This window comes from Globicephala melas, chromosome 20 (genome assembly GCF_963455315.2).
Source record: "Globicephala melas chromosome 20, mGloMel1.2, whole genome shotgun sequence".
Classification (NCBI taxonomy): Eukaryota; Metazoa; Chordata; class Mammalia; order Artiodactyla; family Delphinidae; genus Globicephala; species Globicephala melas.
In genome coordinates this window covers 44,341,913-44,360,719 of record NC_083333.1, presented here as the reverse complement: position 1 = coordinate 44,360,719, position 18,807 = coordinate 44,341,913, and the positions used below count along the sequence as shown (strand labels likewise).

Genomic DNA, 18,807 nt, shown 5'->3' with positions numbered 1-18,807 from the left:
CGGTGCGCATAACTGAGCAGGCAGCAGCGTTTCCAAAAACCTGGTCCTCCCAGCTGGGAGGAAGGGGTTCCCTGGCGGGGTAGAACATCTCCCGCTGCGTTGGTTTAGTTAAACCAACTAAGCCTTTAACTAAAGGTTTAGTTAAACCTTGGGCTGCATGACCTCCCACCCCCAGTCTTCTGTCAAGGGGACCCAGGCCCTGCACTCTCCACCACCCCCTCCCCCGCACCGGACTCCCCGCGGAGAGGAGTGGCGCTCTCTGCCGAAGGTCCCAGGCCTAGATCTTGTTTTACCTACTGTGACCCTACACTGTACTCCTGGCCTCCCTCCCCCCACCCCCCAACCCTGTCAGCATCCCCACAGGAAAAAAAGCCAGAGGGCACAGACACCTCCTTGTGGTCGAATGAGGTAGCACACTGTCCGGGGCTCGGGTCTGGCCCGCCAGGGACCTCACAGACCCCGAAGATACCTCCTCGCACCCCAGCCTCGTCTATGCAGCAAGAAACCAGGGACTTAACCAAAGTTGCCCCGCCGACTGGGCCCTCTGAGTCCCCCTTCTCCCGTATGGAACAGAAAGCCATGATGTTTTAAAGCAGAGCCAGCGGAAACCCAAGGCCCTCCTCCCTCTTTTGGTGTTTCAGAGCTATAAAGGAGGTGAAGGGGCTTCCCTGGTGGTGCAGTGGTTGAGAGTCCGCCTGCCGATGCAGGGAACGTGGGTTCGTGCCCCGGTCCGGGAAGATCCCCCATGCCGCGGAGCGGCTGGGCCCGTGAGCCGTGGCCGCTGAGCCTGCGCGTCCGGAGCCTGTGCTCCACAACGGGAGAGGCCACAGCAGTGAGAGGCCCGCGTACAGAAAAAAAATGAAAAAGAGAAAGGAGGTGAAGGTGGCTGAGATCTCTTGCGCCGCAGCCTGAGGGATGAGGGCGAGGTGATCTCTGCTCTCAGAGAGCCCCACTTAAGTGAGGGAGCTGGTCCCCACTCTTGGGAGGAGTGCCCAGCTTGGGGAACCAAAACTAAATACATAACAAAGCAAGCAACAGGCAAAGGAGCAGGGTGCAGCCCGTCTCTGCAGAGGGGCACAGGGGTCGAGCGCAGAGGGCTCAGTGAGCACCGAGGAGATGGGGGATACCGCTGCTCAGGGCAGGCGGGGGCGCTCAATTAGCGGGAGCCTTACAAGTGGGCTGCCTTTCAGTCCCTCGGTTCCCCAGCCCTGCAGGGCAATCAGGGCATCAGAGTTTTATTCAAAGTTGGCGCTTGCAGCTGGAGACCCTGTCATGCATGGCGTAAGGGTCCCCTGTGGATAAGGTCACCAAACTCCTTGGTTTCCAGTTCTTTCCTGTCTCCAGCAGGCCTCTGGAGAAGGAACAGACACAGCTCACAGCCCAGGAGGTGTGCAGGCCTGGTCCAGTCTTGACTGTGGAGCTGGCTTCGGTGTGGGACTCAGAAAAAGAGGCTCACTCAAGGCTGTGCTTGGGTCAGCATCCCAGAGAGCCCGGACTGTCAGCAGCTGGGTTCCACATAGTTCCCGGGGAAGAATCCAGACCCCTCTGAGCAGACACCCTCACACCAGCCATCGGAGTAGCGGCGGGTGATGCAGATAACGGTGCCCTCAGAGAAGGAGAGTTCGTTGTCCTTCTGGCGGGTGTACGGGTACAGTGTCACCACTGCAGGGCGGGAGGAGAAGGTGCCGTGAGATGTGCCTCCTGCCCCGCCACAGGGATGCTGGAGCCCACATACTGGACCCTAGGGAGCAACGTGGGGGGTGGAGCAGGAGACGCCTTCTCCAAAGCCCCGGGACTCCTCCCCAGCTGAGATAATATTCAATATCAGGCCGGCTGCTTCTCTTCTCTATGGGGGTGTGGGGAACAACAGCCTCACCCCTTTGCAGCTGGAGGGGAGAATGGCTCTGGGCTAGAAGAGCGGGGAATCCTGACCCCAGGATCTGGTGCCTTTCAATCCCAGGTGTCAAGTACCTTTCTCCAAGTATGCATCAGGGACCCAGCTGGGTTCTTCAGGCCCAAAGCCTGGTGGTGGCGGAGGTGGTAGCCCCAAATCATCTACATCCAAGGGTGGAGGAGGGGGCAGGTCCAGGGGCATGGGCAGCTCTGGGGCTGGGAGGGAAAGCAGAAAGGCTGCAAGTGTCACACAGGCAACCGCCTCCAGGCCAAGAAACTTCAGTGTTGGAGAGCAGGGCCCCAGGATCTACCCATTTTTTGCAATCTGCTTTCAGCCCCCGTTCATCCTGGTCCTCCCACAATGCCTCTAGCAGGTAGTAGGTGCTCAGTAAATACGGTAACATTGAACAGTTGTAGGGCTGTCAGACTCTGCCACTTGACTGAGTGAGCCAATGCACTTAGTTTAACCTCTCAGGCTCAGCTTCATCTATTAAATGGGAGTGTGAAGATCCTAGGAGGTTAAGTAAAAGGGAGAAAATGGATGAGAAAGCGGGGGCTAAATTATGTTAGTTCATTCCCTCCGCTGCCTTTCTTCCCTGTACTCCTGCCTTGGACAAAGTGGTCACTGACATAGACCCAGTTGGACCCAACAAGGGTGAGGGTGGGGAGAAGTATTGGGAGGTGAGAACGACCCCAAAGTTGAGCTAGGAGGAGAGGGCAGAGCTCCTTACCCGTTGGGGGCAGGTACAGTTCCCCCAGCGGAGGCGGCGGCAGGAAACCTTCGGAGGCAGCAGGTGGAGGGGGTGGAGGTGGGGGTACTGCCTGCTCCTGGGTCGTGGAGACCCCACCGACACCTTCGGCGCTGCTGAAGACCAGAGAAAGCGGGCGCTCGGCTAAATTGGGGGCGGGGGGGGACACCTTCCTAACTCAGCAACCAACTGGCCCCGCCCCCTTCCGTCATAAGCTCCGCCCCCGTGACCCTGAGTCCTCTTAAGCCCCCGCCCTTCACGACCACCCCCAACCTGGACCTGTGCGGCTCACCCGGCCGAGGCCAGGGAGGAGGCAGAGGAGGCGGCGGAGAGTTTGCCGTCCGGCACCATGGGGAGCTGCACTGGCTCGGGGATCCGGGGCGCTCTCCTGGGGGTGGGCAGAGAGAAGGGGTGTCGTCAAGGGGAAGGCATCAGGCGAGCAGGCGGTCGGTGCGGGGAGGAGGTGGCAACTGGCGGAGGAGGAAGTTTGGCGCCCGGCTTGAAGGGGGCTATGGAGGAGTAGGGTTTCTGGATGGAGCGGCGCAGGTGTGAATTGCGGGGAGGCCTCACCCCAGGGTGGTGGAGCCGGGTGTGGCAGGCGCCTTGATGCTCTTTCGAGACAGGGTCCCGGTCCGCGACAGCTGTGTGCTCAGATCCTGCGGGGGAACAGGGGGCGGGGCTGACACCGGGGGGGGGGGCCTGCAATAGCCCCCTCATCCCAGAGAGGAAATGCGGGAGGGGCAGACGAGAACTGGGAGGGAGAGCGCGGACACAGCAAGTTCCCGGTTCCACTTCCCAGCCCCCCTCTCCCACCCCCGCCCCACCCACTCTTGCTCGCTGCCTGGATCCCAGGCCTTAAGTCTGCCTAGGCTCAGACAGGCACGGTCAGAAGGCCACTTCCTCTGCAGAACCTCAGCGGCTGAGCCCCACCCGCTCGCAAAAGCGTCTCAGCGCTCAGCTTGGTGGTCCCTGACTCTGAGAAACCCCAACGCCAGTGTGCGGCTGAGGAGGTAGAGGTTGACTTAGAAATGTCCCACCTATCATTTTCGCAGGCCTGGGGAACTGGCTTTGGGGAATTTGGGGCAGAGAGGAGCAGAACGTTTAGTGTACCCGTGACAAGGTGCAAACCCACATGCAAGAGAGCACCTCTGTTAGTGACAGGGTTTCCCCTACCTAGAGGGGGTGCATGGGTGCTGATGTCCTCTGCTATCCTTCACAAGGGACAAGACAAAAAGAGACTCGAGCCCACGCATAAAGAATTGAAGTTGGACAGAAGGAAGAACTTACTGGTGAGGAGGCCTGGTGACTGAAGGAGGGCGTGTGCTTTCTCTTTCTGGGGGGAGATGGCGTGTTAAGGATAGCAAGGGGCCATTTAGATGCAGGGGAACGTCCAATCTAGTCTGGAATGTTGGAGTGTGGGGACAAGTAATCAGCAAAATGTGATGGGGGTGTGTGTCCTCTCCCACCTCTCAGAAGGACATGGGTTGTCAAGAAAATGCCAGAGTCATTCATCGTGTCCTCCTGTGAGTGGCTGCGTCCCAGCCCCTTCCCACCCAACAGCAGCTCTGGGATGACTGTTCAGTGCAGTGACCTCAAACCTCCAGACAGAGGAAGTTGCCGATCTCATGTGGCTGGCCCACCATTCTCATACACACCCTGACATTCTCCCTCCCCCCTCTTCCCTTTCACACACACCCGCCACCCACAAGGAGGGGTGGAGTGCCCAGATGTCACTCGTAGCAGATCGTGTGATACAGAGTAAAGGTCAGTTATGAAGAGAGGGGTCATGAAGAATTTTTAAGGAGGAAGGGGGTGAAGGGACTCCTCTAAGGAGGCCTTGTGGAGTAAGGTAGCCACTTAGGGTGGTGGCTTTAGGGAGTGAGGACGGAAAGGGACTGCAGCTTGGGACAAGAACATGGTTGTGGAAGAAAACTGAGGGTCTAGAGAGAAGAGAGCCATGAGGCAGAAGAGGGTGGGGGGACTTCCCTGGTGGTCCAGTGGTTAAGACTCCGCACTTCCACTGCAAGGGGCACAGGTTCGATCCCTGGTCAGGGAACTAAAATCTCGCATGCTGCGTGACACAGCCAAAAAAAAAAAGAGAAGAGGGTGGGCTCTGGAGAAAGAGGAGGAGCCCCTCTCTCTACCTTGACCCCGTGACCGATGTCATCCAGGCAACCGAAGTTGAGGGGTCTCCTGTAGTAGGGCGTGAGGGGAGGCAGGCTCTCAGGGGCGATAATTTTCTGGCTGGGGGGCAGCCGCTGGACGGTGGCTAAGGTGCCGATCTCCCTTCGGGCCACCTTCTCCATATGCATGTTCACCATCTGCAAAGACAGGGTTGGAGATGACAGTGGGGCAGCCTCTGCACAGCACCCTTCCCCTTAAGGCTTTGGGGTGGGAGGAGGGACCATCGGAGGCAGGGAAGTCCAGAGAAAGAGTGAGTTTTGTCCCCAAGGGCAGACAGCATTTGGGGAAAGGGTTGCCAGTTGAGAATGGAACCACTCTGGAGCAACTTCCTGGTGGAAGAGAGCAAGGGTTATTATTAGCTGAGCAGGAACCGAGGAAGAGAAAACACAACATCCCTGGGGATGCTGGGAAGAGACGGGGCTGGCTTGGGAGCAGAGGGAGATAAAGTGGAGGTGGCTGAGAATTGTGGCTGGATCAGCTCTTCCTTTGGGGGGACAATAATATAAGTGAATTAACTTCCTCTTGGAATGTACTGTGGAGAAACCTACAGCACTGAGAGGGTGGGAACTCCAATCTGCTGGGGTGAGAGGAAAAGACACACCCACACTGAACATGGGAGAGATGCACAGGCCAGACCCATGTGTAACTGGATCTGTGCGTGTGGTTTATGGGGCAATTCCTTGGCCAAGGATCCAGGAAGGAAGGAGGAGGGTGCGTATGCTAGATGGGCTGGGGTTGCTGTGTGGTGGTGGCAGTGCTTCCAGGGCTGAGGATGACCTTGCCAAGCAAGCACTCTGAGTCTGGGATATTTATAAAATCACCACCCGTGTTTATATGGAAACAGGGTCCATTTTCCTCTTTCCTGTCCTATGCAGCCACCGTGATAGGGAGAGCCTGCTTTCTACCATGTAGGATAGAATTCAGAGAAAGATAAAGTTCTGCCATCGGGGAGTTCCTGGTCCGATGGGGCAGCAAGGCTCACCCCTGAGACACAGCCACAAAGACTAGAAGTCTCAAAAAGTTTGGGGAGTGCCAGCCTTCTGTGATACAGGTGGGCATTTGGACATGGAGGGAGGCAAGAAAGAAATTTTGCTGCAGAAGATGTCCAGGTGGGGCTGAAGAGTTGGGGTGTGAGGCGAGCAGCCTTCCCACAGCCCTTACCTGGCCCAGCGTGCTCACACGGGCTTCCACCTGCCTCAGGGCGGACGCCTGAAGGTCCAACATACGCAGAGTGTGTCCAGCCAGGTTGCCCACCTGGTAGGCCACACTGGCCAGGGCCTGGGTGGTGAAGGCCATGGTCTCCTCCAGCGCCTTCCGTTTGTCTGTGGCCTGAAATACACACAGCCCTGGCCTGAGGCCAGCATATTCCACTGGGGCCGCGGCTGGGTGGGCTGGGCTGGGATGGGGTATAGGAAATGTGGGGGCTGAGTTGGGAGGAAGTGGCAACCCTCAGCTGTTTGAGGAGGTTTCTGTAAGAATGATGTGGTAAGAAGGACTCAGGGGACATCAGGAGAGTGAATCTGCAGCCCTGAGGACTGGGTGCAAGGGAAGGAAAAGGCACCCTGCTCAAATAGTCACACAGGATTGGCTCCACCATCCTCCTGAAGATATTTTTTGAGGGGGGTGGGGGCGGGAGCTAAAGGGTGAATGGTAGAAAGGAAAGAGGAAGTCAATACTGGCTGGAAGAGATATTCTCAGACTTGAAAACCAAACAGCCAACCTCATGCCCCCATCCCAGACCTTCTAACCAGAATCCCCTGGGCGCGGGACCAATGAATCTGTACCTCTAAAAGTTCCTCAGGCGACTCCTGTGCTCCTGGTTTATCTCCAGTCTTCAAGCTGGTGTTTGGGAAGCGATAATCTGATCCATTTTATAGATAAGAAACTGAGGCCCAGGAAGGGTGATTTCAATCACTCATTCCCTCCAACAGCTTCCCAACACACCGAGAATAAAGCTACTTCTAACCGTGGCCTACATAGGGCCTCACAAGGCTGGCTCCTGCTTTCTTTCTCACCCTCATTGCCTTCCACTCTCCCTCACTCACGCCCCTCAAGCCACACTGGCCATTGGGTCTCTCTTCCTGATCAAGCTAAGATCGTTTCTACCTTAGGCCTTTTTTTTTTTGGCTGCGTTGGATCTTTGTTGCTGCATGCGGGCTTTCTCTAGTTGCAGCGAGCGGGGGCTACTCTTCATTGCGGTGCACGGACTTCTAGTTGCGGTGGCTTCTCTTGTTGCGGAGCACGGGCTCTAAGTGTGCAGGCGTCAGTAGTTGTGGCACACGGCCTCAGTAGTCATGGCACACGGCCTCAGTAGTCACGGCACGTGGGCTCTAGAGCACAGGTTCAGTAGTTGTGGCGCACGGGCTTAGCTGCTCCGTGGCATATGGGATCCTCCCGGATCAGGGATCGAACCTATCTCCCCCTGCATTGGCAGGCGGGCTCTTAACCACTGTGCCACCAGGGGAGTTCCTCTACTTCAGGACTTTGCACTGGCTGTGTTTCTTTCTAGAATCCTTATTAAATCTCAGCGCTTCAGAGACACCTTCCCTCACCACCCTAAGATCTCCCCCAGCCCACTTCTGTATTGACTCACTATCAGATTTACTCCGTTCTCTTTTCTTCATAGCACTTAGCACTATCAGAAATTATTTATCTATGTACTTTATTATCTATACACACACATATACACACACACACACACACACACACACACACACACACAAATGTAAGCATTGTGAGGGCAGGGAGCGCATCTGTCATATTCTGTATCCTGTCCTGGAATAGTGCCCAATACACAGACGGTACTTAATGAATACGTGTCTGTGAGTTACTCAGCGGATTGAATGCAAACCCAGACACTTGCTGGGCATCTTCCTGCTGCGTGCCCGGCACTGTGCCAGGTGCTGGCCAGGGCCACACTTCCAGTCAGTGGCGGTGGGGTGGGCAGGGAGTGGCTGAAGACAGAAGAGGGTTTTTTTTCCGTCCCAGATCGGACTGTGCGGGTTGGGACAAAGCTTCTCCGGTCATTTGCTTCCCCAGACAGCTTCCTCATCTCAGGTCAGGGACGTGGAGGGTAGCGGGCCAATCCATGGCAAGTCTGGGGAGAGGCCAGCGGAGTGACCAGCAAGGCTGCACGCTGAGGTCTCCTTGCTAAGGGCTCTCAGGTACTCCTCTGGGCCTGCAGTGGAGAACAGACCTAGAACCTGTCCGAGAAGCGTGCTGAGAGAGACCTGGGTGCCTCCAGTGTAGCCCAAGCCAGGCTTGAGCCAAAGGGCAGGCCTAGAACCTTCTGGACAGCACACATACACACACACACACACACCCCGCCCCACACACCCCCTCCATGCTTTTCCCCTCAGGTGCTCCTCCCTGCCTTTCTGTTCCAACTGAGGGAAAGAGCTGCTCGTTTGCATCTAATTTACATCTCATCAACATATGTCCCCAAGTGCCTTGAAAAGGCAAAGAAATCAAACCGGAAATCATAGCAGGTCTTATTCTAGTCCAAGACCTTCCTTTAGTAGGCAAGGAGATGGACGAAGGCCCAGAATGGAGCAGTGACTACTTCTCCGGTCTTAGCTGGCCTCTCCTGTACTGTCCCCTCCCTGGACTGGCATATGGAATTCATCACTGGATTTTTCCTGTCAGTCCAAACAGGAAAAATGTCTGCTTGGGCCCAGCTCTGGGAGGCTAGAGCCTGGATGCCTACTGACCCCTGGCTTTGGTCTTAATCGAAAGTGAGGTCTGGAGAGACAAAGGTCTGGGATCCAACTTCATGGCTGATTGCTTATTCATCATGCAAATCACCCTGTCTACAAATCCAATGGACCCTGACGGAGAACTCTGCCGTTCACCCCAGCCTGCCCTCCCCCATTCCCCATGGGTTTCCTGACACCTGGTTGGGGTGGAGGGAGGGGTGAGGGAGGGAGGGTGTGGGAACCAGGCTTTGTTTAAGACCAGTTCTGAGAAGTCATCCAAACCCTTCCTTAGCATTTGCTCCCCAGACAAAGATCGTCAGAGAAGTCAGGAAAGGTACCTGGTTGTGTGGTCTAGTAGTTAGTGTTCTGCATGAAGGAAGCATGAACCTACAGATTCTGACCTGGGTCAGGGCTTCCGATGCCCTGAGTGTCTGTGCAAGGGCTGCTTCACCTCACTAGAATTGACTTTTTATATCTGTATGTGTCTTCCATCCTTCTGATGAAAGATGATGATGATGGTGATAACGGTAACAGCTGCCATTTATCCTGCCCTTCTTAAGGAGGAGGCGCTGGGCTAAATGCTTTAATACATTATTACATTAAACCCATATGACCACTGAGAAGGAGGGTATAAGAATCAGAGAGGAGGGCTTCCCTGGTGGCGCAGTGGTCGAGAGTCTGCCTGCCGATGCAGGGGACACGGGTTCGTGCCCTGGTCTGGGAAGATCCCACATGCCTCAGAGTGGCTGGGCCCGTGAGTCGTGGCCGCTGAGCCTGCGCATCCGGAGCCTGTGCTCCACAACGGGAGAGGCCACAACAGTGAGAGGCCCGCGTACCACAAAAAAAAAAAAAAAAAAAAAAAAGAATCAGAGGGGAAACTTGTCTCAGGTCCAGGAGTTGGAAATTGGACTCAGCTCTTTGTGACCTCAAATTCTGTGTGCACACTGTGTGCAAACGAGAACCCATCTGGAAGTGCTTTGAGATGCGCAGAAGATACTGAAGGAATGGGAAGGCCAGCCTCCATCCTAGTCCATAGAAGGAGCATGCCTTCCAGGGCTTGGAGAATAGAGCTGGTTCACAAGCCACATTCCGGCTCATCTGCAGTAGCTACAATCAGCCACTCAATATCTACACGCGGGGTAACATTTTCAACTAGAGGTTTGGGGGTGCTGCTCTGGAGTCAGAGTTGCCGGTTCGAATTCAGATTCTACCACTAGCTTAGAGACCTTGGGAAAGTGAGTTAAATTCTCCAAAGCTCAGCCTCCTGGTTGTGAAGTAGGAGTGGTCCTCAGCTCACAGACTGGGGTGAGGACTGAAGGAGGCAATGAGAGCAGTTTGGGTGCAGAGCAAAGCGGCTTAACTTTTGTTACCATTGACTCTCTTTAATCTGCCATTTTCCCATAAGCACTTGCTCCTTATATTATTATTTTTTCCCACACGCCTACTGAGCCGGGAGGTCCCAGTGCAAATAACTGTCTTAAAGTCATACAGCATGTCAGGGAGGGGAAGGCAGGGAGGAGAGGGCTCATCGTCAGAAGTCAGGAGTCCTGGGCTGATGCCCGCTCTACCATTGCCAAGCTGTATGACTTGGACAAGTCACCTCACCTCCCTGAACTGTTGTTTCCTCATTTATGAAATTGGAATAATGATGCTGTCTCACAAGGTGGTTAAGAAGGTTAATGAGGGCTTCCCTGGTGGCGCAGTGGTTGAGAGTCCGCCTGCCGATGCAGGGGACACGGATTTGTGCCCTGGTCTGGGAAGATCCCACATGCCGCGGAGCGGCTGGGCCCGTGAGCCATGGCCGCTGGGCCTGCGCGTCCGGAGCCTGTGCTCCGCAACGGGAGAGGCCACAACAGTGAGAGGCCCGCGTACCGCAAAAAAAAAAAAAGGTTAATGAAATAACAGAGGTGCTCGATCGTTGTTAAGTTTCCCGTGCTCCAGACTTGCGGTCCTGGGACAACCCCACAATTTAGAAAACTATTCTAAAATGCCACCATCCTTATCTTTTGCTGGTAGCCTGTTCCCGGCAGTCTTATTGTCCATCTCCCTGCCTCTGAGTCAGACCCCATCTCTTTAACCTAGCGTAGTCTGACGTCTCTCGGCTCTCCCTCAGATCTCAGGAGCAGAACTTTCCCTCGTCCATCTCAAGCTCACGACAATGGGAAGTTCTTCTGAAGACTCACCCAGAGCCAGCCTGAACATGGAATGATGGCATCAACAGGTGTGTGAGGACAAGTCTTTGGGCCTCTGGAACTGAGTGAAAGGCTAGGAGGGAGATGAGCCTAGGATGAGGCCTGTAGCAGGACGGGGTAGCGCTGCCTGCCGGGCATGTCTGAGGCTCCGGGAGAGAGAAGGGGCACAGTGGGGGCTTGGAGAGCACGAGTCAGCGTTGGAGTTTGCGGGACTGGGATGAAGCCGCCCTGGAGTGGGAGGATAGATTAGCCAAGGCCCAGGCTGAGCACCTGTCAGGAGGGGGTCCGGGCCCCTGGAGGGGCTGGGCCACCGGGGCTGCGCCTGCTCTGCTTACCTGCACGTAGTTGTCCTCGCAGTAGTCTGCGACTCGCAGCAGGGAGCTGTAGTTGCCCTGCAGGGCCTCCCGGCCCGTGGGGATCTCAAACTCCTGCAGCTGCTGCAGCTCCGCCATGGCCCCCCGCCTCTGCCTGGCTCCCCGGGGAGCCGCTGGTTTTGCGCCTCACCCTGCCCTTGATTGGTCGCTCCGCCTTCCCTCCCTCTCACTGCTTTTGGTTTCCTCTGCTTGAGAGACCCAAACCCACTTGCAAAGGGCAGACATGCTCATTCCGGCACAAGAGGAAGTTAGTCCTCGCTCCCTGGGCCTGTGCTTCTCTGTCCCCTGCCCAGGGGAAGGGGGAAGCTGGGGGCCCCTTGCAGGGGCCCAGCCCCCCAATCCCTCCCAGCAGAGGAAGCCAAGGTCGGGGCGGCTGTGATTGCTCCCTGGGCCTGGAGAGGAAACTGCAGCGGGGGCTGGGATGGGAGACAGGAGGAAGGGGGCTGGCCTGCTCTGGGGGTGGAGATGGATTTTCCACTCATGGAAGGGGAGGAAAGGGCAGAGGGTGGGGGCTTCCTTGGGAAGCTCGGGGATGAGTCACCAAGAGACAGGGGACTGGAGGGTGGAGAGGATACGGAGACCGGTTGTGCTGGGGGCCCTAGGGCAGTGGTGCCGCGACAGTGGAAAACAACCGATGCAGCAGCCAGGGAAACCATGCTGGACACCGGGAAGATACAGCCAGAGGCCCCCTGAGAATCATTATCAAGTCTCTGAAGGGTTACCTGCAATGAAGATCTGGTGTACATACATGTTCTGTGCCTGATAGCGGCAGGACAAGATGAAATTGACTAAGCGTAGAACAAGGGACTCGGGACAACAGGAAGGACTTGGCTTTGAGAAGCACTAAGTTTAAATTCCAGATTAACAGGTCAGTCTTAGGAGGCAGCGGTGGCCGGAGCACTGAGCCCGCCTCAGGAGGTCTGTGCTCCAGTTCCTGCATTCACAGGAGGAGACTCAGACCAGATGACCTCCGGGGTCCTGTCCTGATCTCAATTTCTTAGTGCTCAGAGCTGTGAGTGGGACTTGGATCCTGGAGCAGGGGAAGTTAGGATGGACTCCGGGCCTCCTCCCGGCCCCTCCCACTGGGGAGTCTGTCATTCATTCTAGAGTCAGGAGAAAGAAGAGGATCCCTCACTGACCACATCGGTCCCTTAACATCTGCTCCTTGAGAGGGTTTCCTGTCATTGGACGGGCGTCAGCCTGAGCAGGAGCTCAGTGACTATTAAATGGCACAGCCCTTCGGTGGTCCTGGGAGGAGACCAAGAGAGAGATCAGGACGTGGGCCCTGAGCTCGGGGACTGCTGAGGGAGACCCACACATGGGGCTCAAGGGGAGGCATGGAGGCAAAAACGTGGGGACACAGGTGTTAGAGGTGTGGCCATGGGCCCAAGTGCTGAGAGGCACAGCGTCCTAAGTGAGTACATTTTTACTGAATGAGTGAATGAAGATTGAGCTGGGAGAACCTTGCAAGGTGAAATGGTGGGGCTCGAAATGGGGACACAAGGCTTCTCGGGTGAGGGAAGTTAGGAGCTGGTCTAGGAATTGCCTCATTGGGAAGAACAGCCTCAGAGCAGGCTCAGAGGTGGGGAGGAGAGGGCTTGGGAGAGAAGGCCGGGGAAGGGGAGCAATCAGGGCTGGAGGGTGAGAACAGGGAAGCGGGCTGTAAGCCAGAGGGGTCACTACAGGAGGGGGGCCGACGCAGGGGGCAGGGGGCCTGCAGTGGTGGCAGTCTTGGAGGCTCAGGCTGCTGGATGGGCTTAGAACCTTGAGCCTATGATCAGCTTAGGCATCAGAGATTTGGGCTTCCAAACCATCTGCTTTATCCAAAGACTTTCAGCTGCTGAGGAGCTAGGAGGCTCAAACTCCATCTTGTCTGGGCTGGGGACAAGACTTGAAGCGCACGTTCTTTCTTGGCAGGTAAGAGGGGCTAAGGTTGCACTGGGCTGGGAGCTAGCCTTAGAGGTATTGGGTTAGGCACTGGGCAGGCCTTCCTGATAACCCTGTAGTAGTGATGATGAGGATGATGATGGTGATAAATGTATTGTGTTCATTATGTGCCAGGCAGTGTGTTAAAATATTTTACATGCATTATTTTCTTAGCACTCACGATAATCATATAAGGTAGGTAGCATTATTATACCCATTTTGCAGATGGGCAAACTAAGGCTCAAGGAGGATGAGCAAATTGCCTAAGGCCACACAACTTGGAAGCAGCAGAGTCACGATCAGAGTTGGAGGCTGGCAGATTCCAGAGTCTTTCTCTTAGTCACTAAACTACTCTCTCTTCTGACAGGACCTGGAGTTTCCTGAAAACTTCTACCTGTGTCATTAGGTGGAACAATAACTTTGCTTCCCAAATCTGCCTCACTGAAAGAAACTCTTCTCTCCCTTCTCCATGCTCTGATTCCCTTTTCCTCCATAGACAGGTCTTATCTAAAGGGCAAAGATTGTGTGTGCCTCCCCCATGAGGCTGGGAGCATCCTCTCCTCTGGAGGCTAGACTCATAATGGGATGGGGGTGGGGGCGGGGGTGCAGTGAATCTACGGTGAGTGATGAGAATATACGGTGAGCAGGGAGGAGGGTAGAAGTTGAGGTGTGGGGAGTACAGAGGAGGGAGCTGGGGGAGCCCAGGGGATTTGCAATCCCAGCTGTGGAATCCTTTCCAGGACCTGGTCTCTCCAGGGCAGGATGGCCCAGGAGCTCAGTGAGAAGGAGCTTTTAAAGATGGAGGTGGAGCAGCTGAAGAAGGAAGTGAAGAACCCAAGAGCTCCGGTGAGCCTCCTATTCCCTTCCCTGCTTCCTCTTCTCCATCCCCTTCTGGTCCTCATGGAGCCGGGACACGAAGGAGGAAGTGATGGACAGCCTGGTGGTGGGCCTTCTCCAGGACAGTAGAAAGAGCAGGAGGTGCCTCTGGAATGGGATGGGAAGTGGAAGGAGGCCAGGGTTTGATCCCACAAAGGTGTGTAAGAGATAACCTCAGAGCCTCGAGGGCTCAATGTGTCCGGCCCTGTCCCTGGGCTGGGCCTGGCCAAAAAGTCCCTCAGGGTAAGAGTCAGGCTTTGCGGTTCTGGTCAAGGTACTCACACCTGCCTGTGCCTCTCATCTTTCTCTTCTCCGGCCTCTATCCCCACCCTGCCCAGAAGCCTGCTTTCTTGGGACTGAACAAATCATGAATCCCGAGCCACAGACAGGGGCTAGACGCACACTTTACTTTCCCGCAGATTTCCAAGACAGGAAAGGAAATCAAGGATTACGTGGAGGCCGAAGCGGGAAACGACCCTCTTCTCAAAGGCATCCCTGAGGACAAGAATCCCTTCAAGGAAAAAGGCGGTTGTATGATAAGCTGATGGCACTGGAGCCCCTCATCCTGAATGCCTGCCCCTCCTCAGCCCCCTCCTTATCCAGAGTCAAGTATCCTGGGACGCCCAGGGAACCAGGGATGTTCACCTTCTCTTAGTCACAGAATGAGTAAAGATGCCTGGTTGCATACATCATGAATCCATTCCCCAGTCCTGCTTTGAACTCTTCTCTCCCACTACCACCTGCCTGGTCACTGCTGACCCCACTTGGAAACACTCCCAGGAAAGCTTCCCTGGCTCAGCAGTGGACATCTAAACTCGTGGGGTCTGAAAAGACTGCAGTTGCCTGAGACCTGGGACGGTCCTTGGGAAACAGTTACTCCTCCCATTTCCCCCCTCCACTGTCTGCCTAGGAGCCAGAATTCCCATTCAGAGCTTTCGGGTTGAGGACTGGAGTTGGGGGCGTCCTTTCCCCCCACCTCATGGCCGGTCCTGTGGAAGTCCCCCTGGTCATTTGGATCACCCCAGATGGCCTGGTGACAAAAAGAGCTCGTAAAGTCGTGATGTCATGATTTATTGAATGTTATTGAGTGCCTGTTCCATGCTGGGCTAGGATAGAAAAGTGAGCTAAATTCAAATGGCTCTTATTTTCATGGAATTTAGCATAGAAGGCATGAAACAGGGATACAGTTTAATCAGTAAGTGCTGCTGTGGGGAAAAGAAAGTCAAGGGTGGTGCAGGAACACACAGCAGGTGGACAATCAGGGCAATGTAAACTGTCAAAGTGAACTGTTGCAGGCAAGTGGGGGCGTGGGGGGTGAGGACAGACCTGGGAGGGGTGAAACATGGGGCCGGAGAGGAAGATGAGCTCAAGTCTAAAGGATCTTGTTGTGAGCTCAGGTAAGAAGTTTCTTTTTGACCCTCATTGCAATAGGAAGCTGCTGAGGGTATTTAAGCCGCAGAAGGCTAGGTTTTGATTAGCATGAGGGAGGCTGGATCCTGCTAAGGTCGGGAAGACTAATTCCTAGGCCTTGTTAGCAAGAAGATTACTGTCTAAAGGGGCCACAGACAGACGTTCATGATGCAGTGCATTCAGTGCAATGTCAGGGACGTCTGCGTGAAGCATGAGGGGGACACACAGAAGGGCTATCAAATCCAGCTGAGTGGCTGCGTTGCATCCCGGGAGGGAGGACAGGAAAGACCTCGAAAAGTAGGTGATACTTGGAGCTGAGTCCTAAGGGGTTAAGTTGTAAAGGGTGGATGGGTGGCAAATCTGGTTGAAGGGACAGTATGAACAGAGGAATAGATAAAAGAAGAAGAAAAAAAGAACATGGGTTTGTATGCAAACACTCATCAGATCAGTTGTTGGAATGTCAAGAGAAAGGCCTAGATTTTTAGAATCTGCTGCTAGAGAGGTGGGGTTGGAGACCATCCGAGGGTCTTGTCTGCAATACTAAACCACTGACTCTGCTGGGAGTGGGTTGGTAATGTTTGCATTTAGAAGGGAATAGCTTTTGACAAGATGGAAAGGAGAAAGAGTGGAGGCAGAGAGGGAGTTAAGGAGATGATGAGCTCAGGGGAGAGGTGGGTTAGGGCAGTGGCTATAAGTCTAGAGGGGGAGTTCTTTGCGAAATGAAGTTTTCAGATCTTGACATCTCATTGAGAGATAGGCGAGGGACAGGGGGTGGTCAAGGATGCTGACGAGTTTCTGGCTTGGGGGGTGAGAGAGAGAATTGAAAGCAAGTATCTGAAAACAAACCTAACATAATGCATTGAGCTGCAAACTCCCTCAGCCCTCCCCAGTGGGCCACAGCCCTACGGTGTGTCCTGCTCCTACAGGTGAGGTCATGGGCCACTGGTCAGAATCCAGGATCTCCCAGGAAACATCCACTCCTTTCCCAATTCCATAGTAACCCCACTATGCCATTCTGTGACCTCAATAATAAATTCAGGGGCTTCCCTGGTGGCGCAGTGGTTGACGGTCCGCCTGCCGATGCAGGGGACGCGGGTTCGTGCCCCGGTCCGGGAGGATCCCACGTGCCGCGGAGCGGCTGTGCCCGTGAGCCATGGCCGCTGAGCCTGTGCGTCCGGAGCCTGTGCTCCGCAATGGGAGAGGCCACAGCAGTGAGAGGCCCGCGTACCGCAAAAAAAATAAAAAATAAAAATAATAATAAATTCAGCCACCCCAATATACTCTGCTTAAGAGCAGGAAAAGAAGAGGAAACATTTAAATATAATACTTTTTTTTTTTTAATGGGGAAGTGTTAATATTTCATACAGCTCCATCAGTAAGAGAGGAAAAGCAGATGGGGGCTACAGTCACACGGGTGTAGGTCATGGGCTGTGTCTTCCTTCTTGGCTGGAGTTCTTGGTCCAGGGGTGGACTCCCACCTTCATTCCTCAGGACTCTGAACCCTTACCAGGGCTCCAGGTAGAGCAGTGGTTTCTTCTGCTCACCTTTGTTACCTGAAAAACCCAGTCTGCCTCCTGGTGGGTTTCAAGCTAAAAGACACAACCAAGCCAAAGAGCGGGAGAAGGATTTATTACTTACAACAAGTAAGGAGAACACCAGGGATCTTTCCCAAAACAATAACATTGGGAAAGTTTTAAGCTAAGGATACGTGCATATTCATGAAGGGTCCACAGGAGTCCAAGCTTGAGTTGACTGAAGTCATGAGGGTCAGAAAAGGTCCACATCATCATCCCTTAGGGTCCAGCTGATCTGGTGGTTGAGTGCTTCAGGCTAATCTTTACCAGTGAGGCAAAACTGGGAGTCTTTGCAACTGATATATTATCTTTGATATAGTACAATAACTTCTCTCGCCTGATAACAGTTGTTTGCTTTTGCATTCTTTTGTTCCCTTAAAATCTTTAATTACTGAGACCTGTTCAAGGGCAAGCATTGTGGCCAGGCTTACATCACCAAATGGCTTAGGCCAAAAATGGCCTCTCTTATGTCAAGAAAGTCATGCCTGGTTCTCTTTCTCCAGGGACTCCTTACCTTATCTGCAGTAGTGTCTCCATGTCCCCCTGGCCGCTCTGACTTTTCTCTACCAGACCACGGAAATGGGTGAAGGGGGTGACATCACCTGCAGCATCGGAGCTGAGGAAACAAACCAGTGGGGCCAGGAAAGGAGTAAAAGGCCAAGAAGAGACGAGGACTCTGCCCACGGCCCCATGCCGTCTGATCAGATGCAAATTCCTCAAGACTCTATCTTCTACCCTGCTCACACATTCATCTGTCTATCCCTTTGTTCCAACAGCCTCCCACTGAGCTCCCCTCATCTGGCCCCTCTACTCCCACCCCCAACGCTTGGCTGCAGTGTTTCTCTGTGGCTCCCTTGCTTACCTCCTGTAAGACCAAGTCAAGACTTGTGGGTTGAGCACCGAGGCCCTTCCCACACCATGGGTAAGGGTCCTGCTTACCCCTGCTTACCCCTGAGGCCTCAGCTCTCCCCACTGCTCACCCCACCTGCCCCCAGGACTCCATCAGTGGAGCTTTTCTTAATTCCTCCACCAGCTCGTGCTGGGCTTGAGACACCTTCTGTATCCAGCTAATTCATGTACAGTCACAACTAGGCTGAAGCATCCCTTCTAGGAAAGCTTTCCCAGATTCTCTCCTTTATGACTGAATGAATAGGTCATTCAAAATCAGGTAGTTCAGAATTTAAGAAAGAAGTGTAAAACGGCGTACCATGAACAGTGCCTCCCTCCTCTTCTCCTATATTCCTCCCTGGAGAAACCGACGTTAACTGTTTCTCACATGAGCTCTCAGAGATGCTTTATGCAGATACAAGTCAACACATATAAACATTCTCCCTCTTTTTACACGAGCGCTTTTTACCCTTTTTACATTTTTACACAAGCGCATTTTCCTTCTTTTTACAACAGCGCTTCATGCTGTTCTGAGCTTTGGTCTGGATTTCTTTTTTTTTAACCTTACCTGGCTGGACTTCACTTACCTTTGGTGTCTACATGTACTCCTGAGCCTATAACCTTTCATTTTAAACTCTCCTTTAGTCTTCCATTTATTAGTCAAGTTTCAAGCTCCTTGAGGGCGGGGGACAAATCTTTGATTTTTGTATTTCCAGCACCTAGAACATAGTAGGTGCTCAACAAATGGGTGTGGAATGACTGAGTGATTCCTCTTTATAGGCTTACTATGCGCCAGGCATTGTGTATTGAATATACACTATGTCATGTACAAATGAATAAACCAAAGATAATGAGTGGACAGCCCTGGGAATCTAGCATAATGGAGGGGCCAGGCTAGGCACAGACCCGGCTTCCCTGGAGGTCCTGGTGTTCTGCCCTCTGCTGGTCATTCTAGGCAAGGACAACATCCTGCAGGCGCTACCTTCCCGACAATGCTGTCCCTGGGGGCCCTTCCATGAAATAAACCCATGGTAGGGGCTCCTCAG

The 18,807-nt window shown here is 54.1% G+C and overlaps 2 protein-coding genes across 3 annotated transcripts; one reads left to right on the top strand and one right to left on the bottom strand.

Annotated features, from left to right (window-relative positions):
* Positions 1 to 1,180: 1,180 nt before the first annotated feature.
* On the bottom strand, positions 1,181 to 11,457 carry ABI3 (ABI family member 3). Its single transcript, XM_030839881.2, has 8 exons — positions 11,049 to 11,457; positions 5,988 to 6,155; positions 4,787 to 4,963; positions 3,213 to 3,298; positions 2,935 to 3,030; positions 2,625 to 2,758; positions 1,972 to 2,109; positions 1,181 to 1,662 (listed from the first exon to the last, which is right to left on the bottom strand). Exons 1-8 carry the CDS (start codon positions 11,163 to 11,165, stop codon positions 1,499 to 1,501), a joined length of 1,080 nt encoding a protein of 359 aa, XP_030695741.1. The 5' UTR covers positions 11,166 to 11,457; the 3' UTR covers positions 1,181 to 1,498.
* Positions 10,630 to 14,552, top strand: GNGT2 (G protein subunit gamma transducin 2). Of its 2 annotated transcripts, none has more exons than XM_030839883.2 (4): positions 10,630 to 10,742; positions 12,917 to 13,004; positions 13,754 to 13,859; positions 14,309 to 14,552. In XM_030839883.2, exons 3-4 carry the CDS (start codon positions 13,776 to 13,778, stop codon positions 14,432 to 14,434), a joined length of 210 nt encoding a protein of 69 aa, XP_030695743.1. In that variant the 5' UTR covers positions 10,630 to 10,742; positions 12,917 to 13,004; positions 13,754 to 13,775; the 3' UTR covers positions 14,435 to 14,552. The 2 variants fall into 2 exon arrangements, with proteins under 2 accessions (XP_030695743.1, XP_060146950.1); XM_060290967.1 differs by lacking the exon at positions 10,630 to 10,742 and adding an exon at positions 11,767 to 11,955.
* Positions 14,553 to 18,807: the final 4,255 nt, after the last annotated feature.

What these genes read in the sequence shown, in the direction of transcription:
- ABI3 (XM_030839881.2), bottom strand. Translation starts at nt 11,165, where the DNA reads ATGGCGGAGCTGCAGCAGCTGCAGGAGTTTGAGATCCCCACGGGCCGG. An exon ending in TCCTCCCTGGCCTCGGCCGG is followed by an intron (nt 2,759 to 2,934) that starts GTGAGCCGCACA and finishes TCTGGTCTTCAG; the next exon opens with CAGCGCCGAAGGTGTCGGTG. An exon ending in ACTGTACCTGCCCCCAACGG is followed by an intron (nt 2,110 to 2,624) that starts GTAAGGAGCTCT and finishes TTTCCCTCCCAG; the next exon opens with CCCCAGAGCTGCCCATGCCC.
- GNGT2 (XM_030839883.2), top strand. Translation starts at nt 13,776, where the DNA reads ATGGCCCAGGAGCTCAGTGAGAAGGAGCTTTTAAAGATGGAGGTGGAG. An exon ending in TGAAGAACCCAAGAGCTCCG is followed by an intron (nt 13,860 to 14,308) that starts GTGAGCCTCCTA and finishes ACTTTCCCGCAG; the next exon opens with ATTTCCAAGACAGGAAAGGA.